The sequence below is a fragment of the Choloepus didactylus genome, chromosome 13 (assembly GCF_015220235.1).
Source record: "Choloepus didactylus isolate mChoDid1 chromosome 13, mChoDid1.pri, whole genome shotgun sequence".
In the NCBI taxonomy this organism is placed as follows: domain Eukaryota; kingdom Metazoa; phylum Chordata; class Mammalia; order Pilosa; family Megalonychidae; genus Choloepus; species Choloepus didactylus.
In genome coordinates, this window is record NC_051319.1 from 97,466,807 (window position 1) to 97,474,929 (window position 8,123).

The 8,123-nt window shown below is 48.0% G+C and overlaps 2 protein-coding genes across 13 annotated transcripts in view; both read left to right on the top strand.

Annotated features, from left to right (window-relative positions):
* LOC119507585 (death-associated protein kinase 1-like) overlaps positions 1-8,123 on the top strand; it is a 58,520-nt gene that overhangs the window by 49,697 nt on the left and 700 nt on the right. The gene's annotated exons all lie outside the window — the stretch shown is intronic.
* Positions 3,791-8,123, top strand: LOC119507584 (nuclear pore complex protein Nup153-like). Its single transcript, XM_037800753.1, has 2 exons — positions 3,791-6,840; positions 6,874-8,123. The coding sequence occupies exons 1-2, from the start codon at positions 3,809-3,811 to the stop codon at positions 7,874-7,876; spliced, it is 4,035 nt and encodes a 1,344-aa protein (XP_037656681.1). The 5' UTR covers positions 3,791-3,808; the 3' UTR covers positions 7,877-8,123.

Sequence of the window (8,123 nt, forward strand, 5' to 3'; positions counted from 1 at the left end):
TTCAGTAGTCCAAACGTGTTAATTGAAATCGCAATTGGAGCTCAGCTGAGTTACTTTCCATGTAACCTGTTTCTTTTTTTCACATGGCAGAGTTTCAGCTTGGCCTGCCCTGTCCAAGGGGTGAAGGGCTTCAGTTCTGGGTTTGCAGAGTTTACTTATGATTCTATACTACAATCTGAGGCATTCCACCCATTCCAAGCTGGTGTGCAATGTGTGTTCATTCACAGATGTCTCCCAACAGTTGTTCCAGATTATTTACTAATTGTTCCTGGTTATTTAATAGTTGTTCTAGAGGGCTGATTAAATTCCACAACTCTCTATGCTGCCATCTTGTTCTGCCACTCCCAATAAATGCTTTTTAAAAGTGAATTGGATGAAAGTTTTCAACACAGTTGATTGAAAATGAAAAGAAAAAGCTTATAAATTCAGACAATTTCACAGTAGTTCAAAGGCCTGCCACAAACAATAGGAGGTGAGTGCTCCCCTATTGGAAAGTGCTCATGTGGGGCCTGGAGAGGAGGGGCAAGTAGACTGTGCAGTTCTTAAGTGACTGCTCACCTGCAGCATGTACAGGAGATTGGGGAAGGCCAATCATCAACAGCCCCCCAGAATGAGAAGCCCAAAGCCAGGCTCTGGCAGAGGAAGTGAGAACCCAGGAGAGGGAGCTGGTACAGCCTGGGGGTGGTGCCCATGCCCATCAGTGGTCAGGAGTATGGGACTGGGCAGCTGGGTAGAGGTTCAAGTTCTCACCATGGAGTCGAAACCCATAGTGACAACAGTCCAGGCTGTCCCCTGGGACTTGGGCCCCTCCTCTGCAGAAGGCATGATGATAGTCCCTGCTTTGAAGGCCATAGGGGTGTTCCAAGCTCCTGTTCTCCCCATGGGTGGCTGTTGGATACAGCAGGCCATGGGCACCTTCTGTGTTGGACCCTCCCAGGATCCATGAGGGATGGTTGGCAGTTGGGCAGGCTGCTGCTGGCAGAGGCCCCTGGAAGTTCCTGGACACTGGGGATGCCCTTGGGCTGGGGTTGACTGCTCACTGGGTCTGGGTGGCTGGCAGGGACCCCCTGAGATAACCCTCCTCTCCTTCCCCACCCCATCCAGGTTCTCAAAAATCTGGGAAGCAGCTGCTGCCTCACTGATTCCAAGGAGCTGAAATTCTCAATGGAGCTTGCAGATCAGGGACTGAGAAACAGGTGGGAAAGTATCTCATGCAGGATGGTGGGGTGGAGAACAGGGTGGCCAGGCAGGAGAGAAAGTGCCAGAGCCTGGAGGAGGGAATGTCTGAGGCCTCGTTTTCCTACCCATGAGAAATGTCACAGGAGGTGCTGACAAGTGTCACCTGGCATGGGCTGGCCCAGAGTGTGACACAGCCTGAGTCAGACACCTGTCCCAGTGCTGCCCCATCCTCCTGACACTGACCTGCCCTGAGGGACGGACGGACACAGACAAGAGCACCCTCCCTCCCAGGGCACCAGGCTTAGATGGTGGAAGCAGGTGGACACCCCAGGATTGCTGGGAGATGTGGGGAAGGAATGTGAGCCAGCATGAGGCCAGGTGGAAAGAAGGCAGATCCCAAGGTGGGGAAAGACTGCCAGGTGTGGACACAGAAAGGCCTGGAGAGGGCAGGGAGATGGTAGGGTGGGGCTCTGTGGGAGCAGCAGCTGGTGACTGGGAAGGGCGGGCAGCCCAGCGGGGTTCTGCTGAGCCCAGAGGTGGAGGCCTTGGGAGTGGACCCCAGAGCCCAGGTTCAGGGTGGGGGTGGGGAGGATGACATGGCGGTTTCACATACCTGTGGGTTTTTGCCCCTGAATGTTGGGGAATTGTGTTTGGATCACGGAGGCATTGCAAGTGATAATGCACGTGCATCCAGATCTTGTTAGGCAATGTGGCTGCGTGTATTAGTTTGGGTGTAGGAGTCCTATGTTGTGAATGTTTGGGAAATGTGTTGGTGGGGGCTCATTCGCATGTTCTTAAGGCACACTGAATGGCCATGTATGTTTCTTGTGTTGATTTTCAGGTGTGTGTCTACATATATTGGTATTGAAGGGTAGCTGTATGACATTTAGTGGTGTATTAGGGTTCTCTAGGAAAAGAGAATCAATGAGAGGTATCTATGAGTATAAAATTTATAGAAGTGACTCATGCAACTCTGGGTAACTGAGAACTGAATGGCCGTGTAAGTTTCTTGTATTGATTTTCAGATGTGCATCTACATATATTGGTACTGAAGGGTAGTTGCATGACTTTTAGTGGGTTGGTAGGGTGTCCTGTATGTTCAGATTGAAGGATACTGTGGCATTGGCTTTGTGTGACTCTTTATGCAAACAGGTATGTGATGTGGGGCCGGATATGTATTGGTGATTATATTTGCCTACTTTTGTGTGTTGTGTATTTGAGTATATTTGAGGCAGGTGGAAGTTGAATTTGAATTTCATTGATGTATATATTTATGGTGCTTGGGAGTTTGCACATTTCCTAGGACTATGTGTTTGCATTTAGTAGTAGGAAGTCATTAGCATGCATTCTGGGAGCCGAGTATTTGTGTATGTGATGGAAGTTTGGGTTGTGTGTTTCTAGTGATGTGGGACAATTTTATTTGTATATAATGGAAGCATGTGATATGATTACCTTGGAGTATCTGGGGTTGTGGTAATTTGTCAGTGTATGACTTGGGCCTTGGCAGAGATTTCCTCTGTACTCATCTCTGGCAGACTGGAGATGTTTCTTTGTGTCTAGGTAGTGTATACTAGTTTGTGTGCACTCTAGAAGTGGGCGATTGTGTGCAGGTTCACGGTAGAGTGGTGGATGAGATAACTTTTCACTTGAAAGTGTGACAGGAAAGTGTGTGGAGGTTTTCTGTGTACACGTCAGAGAAGTATTTTAGCTGTACATGGTGGTAAACGGGCATAATGTGTGGATGTTTTGTATGGTTCTAGGTGTGTGTGTATGAATTCGAGCGTGTATAGCATTTCCCCTTAGATAGGAGGAAGTGGCTGGAGTATGTGTAAGTTGTGTGTGTCTGTTTCCTCCCACGGCCGGGCTCCAGGTGAGGGCAGAGAAGTCTGGCATGCGGGGTGCCATGGAAGCCTGAGGTGCAGTCTTTGGAAGTGGATCCCAGAACCTGGTTCAGTGGGGTGGGGAGGGGTCACAGAGTTGTTTCATATAGGTGGGTTTTTTTTTTCCTCCCTGCGTGTTGGCGACTTGTGTATGCATCACCTCCGGCTTACTCGCGATAAGTGCAAGTACATGCATGTCATGTTACGGAGTGTATACGGCCGATGGCAGTAGCACTGTGGGCACTGTGTGCAGAGAGGATGGGTCAGCGGGCATCGCTGGTGGCATTAGCCATCTCAGCGCTGGCCAAGGCTTCAGAAGAAGAATCCCCAAGGCCAGCGTTTGAGTTGGGCCTCCATAATGCTGGGAGCTGCTCCCTGTCTTCTGGGAGAGATCTCCATGGAGACCGCCCCACCCACAGAAGTGGAATTGTGAGGAGGCAGCATTGTCTTCTGGGAGAGATCTCCATGGAGACTGCCCCACCCACAGAGGTGGTATCTGCAGGAGGCTGCAGTACTGGAGCCACCTCTTGGCTTTCGGTTGCTGGCACCGTTGCCCACTCCCCTAGCGGGCACGGTCACTCTACTCTTCTTCCTAACCTCGCGCTCCCTGTTGTACCTGTGCCCCCCAGTTTGGGCAGTGCTGTTAGACATTGGGCTGGGCCGGGGCCGGGTGGGGCTCTGCGGCCTTTGCCTCTGCCTCTCCTGCCCTTCTTACCCGCCCCATTGCTGGAAGCGGGGCAGCCTCTGCCATGGCCTCCGGATCCCCACACATAGGGGGCAGCGGAAAGATCCGGACGCGGTGTTGCCACCCCGGTCCCGTGACGCCTTACTCGCAGGGGCGACGGCGCCAGCTGGGTGTTCTTAGCAGCGTTACAGAATGTCTTCAGAATAACGTGCCAGCATGGCTACAGAGATATTTCAACAAGAACGAAGATGTATGCAGCCGCACAACAGATGCCAAGGAGACACCATGTTCACGAGAAATTAGGGAAGGTGACCAAGTAAAGTGTGCCAGTGAGGAGAGCTCTAATATTAATGATGGGAGGATCACCAGTGAGCCAACAGTCGGTAAGACAGAAGACGCCTCAACAACCAGCCCTGCTTCAAATTATGCAGGCGAATTAGACAGGCCTTCTCTTCGTCGGAGCCACTTGAATTTCTCTGTGTTGGTACCTCCTCCTTTGTCCTTTCAGCTGTCCACATCATCAGCATTCCCAATTGGCAGTTCCCTTAGAAAGGAAATTATAGACTCTACCTCTCAGCATGGTGATGATAACATGTCAACTAGCCATCCTTGTCATTTTTCAACAAGAGGTTCCAATAAAGCTATGGCTGCTTCAAAGAAGCCTTCAGTGCCACCTCTGTGGTCCCCAGAGGCTGAGCAGTCTCATTCACTCTCACAGCACACTGCCACCAGGTCAAGAAAACCAGCATTCAGCTTGTCTGCATTTGGGACACTTTCCCCTTCATTTGAGAAATCTTTGATCTTTAAAACAAGTAGGCATGGAGATCCTCCTTGTTATCTTGGAGGAACAACAACATATGGTGGGGCAGCAGCTGCTGTAAGACATTCTAAACTAGGAAGGACCCCTTATCAGGCACCAGTAAGAAGACAGATGAAAGCTAAGCAGCTCAATGCACAGTCCTATGGTGTGACTAGTTTAGAAGCTCGGCGAATATTACAGTCTGTAGAGAAGATATCAGGACCACTAGCAGATGTTTCTTCCATGCATTCTTCTCTTGATAGGAGTTGGATAGATAGCACAGATTTTGGGGCCAAAAGGGATAAGGTGGATTCTCAGTATCCTGTTCAAAAATTCAGGTCCCCAAAGCCAGTTTCCAGAGCAACGTATCAAAGTCTTTATTTTAAACCATCTCTGACCCCATCTCATGAATTGAGGAAGGCTAATCAAAGAATAGTTAAAAACCACAGTACTCATGAAAACAATATGACACCAGGACAAAATAGAGAACAAGAAAGTGGCTTTCCATATAGAAATCTGCAAGTTCCTGCACCCAATGGATTATCTTCTGGAGTAGGTAGTAGAGGTGGCAAAATTAGACAGGAGAGAACACGCTTACTTGCATCTAAACCACCGGTGAAGGAATTGGAAGTACGAGGAATATCAAAACTCTCTCTACCGATCACCAGTTCTTCACTGCCTGCATTCAGTATTCATTGTCCTCTGATGACAACTTCCTCTCCAGCTCCCATGAGTCCTTCACAATCAGTAACAGATAAGGTACAAATGATTTCTCCGAGCAGCAGTGGCAGTGCCGTGTTTAGATTTTCTTCTCCCACTGTAAAATCTACTGTGGCAGATGTACTACCTTCTTCATCTACTGAATTTACAATTAGTATGCCTGTTGCAAAAACAGAATTTCCAGACACCAGTATTACTTCAGAACCTATTATAAGTACTTCAGCTCAAGATATCACTGAAGCAAATAGTATAAGCCATAAGAGGAAGCTAGATGAAGAGTATTATAAGGGCCCTTCTAGACCTGTAAAAACCTGGAAAGAAGGAAGAGTCCTAGATGTGAAAAACCCTGGTTTCATATCACCAAAGGTAGATGCTTTTGCTGCTCAGCCTACCATGACAAGCCCAGCAGCTTATACAAAACCAGGCGTATGTAGGTTTTCCTCTAGTGGAACTGGACTTGGGGAAAGTTTAAAAGCTAGATCATCATGGCGCTGTGATACATGTCTACTCGTGAACAAAGTTACTGACAGTAAGTGCAAATCCTGTCAAGCCGCCAAGTTGCCACCTAGAGATACTGCTGAACAGACAGCCATTGGGACACGAAGAAAAAGTGGCAAACCAACCATTTCTGCATCAGGGGCAGGCTTTGGGGACAAACTTAAAGTGAAATTACAAACTTGGGTTTGTGATACGTGTTTAGTGCAAAATACACCTGAAGCAAGAAAATGTATAGCTTGTGAAACATTCAAACCTGGAACTGGTGTCAGCCGGTTCCTTCCACTGCTAGTGGCTTCAGAAAGTGCCGTGAGTATGACTGCTTCATCTCCTAGCTGCACTGTGACCACTGGTGCCTTAGGAATTGGAGATGAGTTCAGAATGCCAGTAGGATCTTGGGAGTGTCGAATATGCTGTGTTTGTAATAATGCAGAGGACAATAGATGCATGTCCTGTATGTCCAAGAAAACAGAGCGCTCAGTACCTGCTTCAAGTAGCAGCAGTGTATCTGTTGGTCTTTGTTCTGGGGGCGGCGTAGGGTTGGAGAAGTTGAGGAATCGTAAGGGAAACGGGGACTGTGAAGTATGCCTAGTGCAGAATAGAGCAGATTCTGCCAAGTGTGCAGCATGCAAAAGTGCCAAGCCAGACACAACAGGCACGAAATCTGAGTTTAAAGGTGTTAGCAAATGTTCATCATCTTCAAACCCAGCCCCCTCATGTTTCAAATTGGGAAACTCATCACCGTCTTCTGGGCCTTCTCTGATTTCAACAAGTACTGGAAACTTTCAATTTGGAGATCAGAGAGGCTTCAAAACTAGTGTGTCTTCAGATTCTGGATCCAAAGATGCAGTGAACAGAGGCTTTCAATTTGACAAATCCACCAAGAAACCTCGTCAAGTTCCCTCTGAAGTTGTTATCTTTGGCACAAGTGCTATTAACCATGATCCAGCTGCTGCTAATACTGCAGTGACCTCTCAGAGCAAGAGAAGCTTCAGTTTTAGAACCGTAGAAGCCAAAAGTGTTTCATTGGCTCCAGACGCGTGTCAGACATCAGATGTAGAAATGGAGGAATCGTGTCAGACATCAGACGTAGAAATGGAGGAATCATGCCAGACATCAGACGTAGAAATGGAGGAATCATGTCAGACATCAGACGTAGAAATGGAGGAATTGCCTCCAGTCAAAGGAAGGTTTGCTTCTGGCAATATGGCATCTGCCTCTGTGCCACCTGCCTCAGCGTTCACTTTGGGAGGGACAGGGGAGAAACAGCAACAGCGTGTCACTTCTGCTACTCCTGCGTATGGGATGAAAACTGATAAAGAAGAGAGAAAGCAGAAGCGACGGTTTCCCTTTGGCAGTTCAACGCCCAGCAAAGATGGCAGTTGTTCACAGTTGGCATTTGGTTCCAATACGATAAAACGATCTGAGAAGGCATCTGAACACGCAAGGAGGGCCGCTTTTGCTTTTGGAGCTCGAACCAATACTGCAGCTGATCAAGGAATAGCAAAGCCAGTTTTCAGTTCCTTGAACAACAGTTTCTGTGGTTCAAGGACATCAGCCACTTCAGCAGGTAGTGGCATATTTGCTAATTCCACCCCTTCCTCCAACCTACCTGTGGCCAGCAATCACATTAGCAGTTCTGCCCTTGGTAACTTTGCTGGACCCAGCACATCTCAGTCTTTGCTACTTTCTCAGCAAAATAGCACTGTTACAGCTGTCACCCCATTTGGCTTAGGTCCAGGAGTCATGAGTAATAATACTTCAACCTCTGCTTTCATCTCTGGAGCTACAACATCATCTAGCTCTGCAGGCTCCTACTTTGTACTTGGCACTGGACCTTCAACACCATCTGCCGGTCCAGCATTTGGTGCTAACCAGACCCCAACATTTGGACAAATCCATGGTACCAGCCAGCATCATTCCCCAGGCTTTGGATCCACAGCCTCTTCCACGGCAGTATTCGCAACTGGTTCCCAGCCTGCACCACCACCTACTTCTGGCATGGCGTCAAGCAGAAACCAGACTCCTGTGTTTGGACAGCAGCCTAGTCAGCGTGCATTTGGCTCTAGAACAACTCTGGAGTCAGGACAAAAGACTGCTGTTAAACGCAAGAAATAACGTTCACAATGGTGATATGCACTACAGTTTTATTAATAATGAAAACACGGACATACCATACAATTACTAAATGGAGAAGTTGATAGATCTGAAAGGCCCTTAGGATGGACATCTTTAATCAGTCTTCCTCCATCAGAAAACTGTAGTGCACAGTACACCTAACTCACTCACTTCACACAAACACAGCAGAAACAGCATTGAATTCATTTCAACATCCCCTAATCTATACTGATGACTGAAGCTTCAA

Bases quoted from the DNA above. Each gene is read 5' to 3' on its own strand.
- LOC119507584 (XM_037800753.1), top strand. From the start codon at position 3,809: ATGGCCTCCGGATCCCCACACATAGGGGGCAGCGGAAAGATCCGGACG. The intron at 6,841-6,873 runs ATCAGACGTAGA...ATCATGCCAGAC, and splicing joins ATGGAGGAATCGTGTCAGAC to ATCAGACGTAGAAATGGAGG.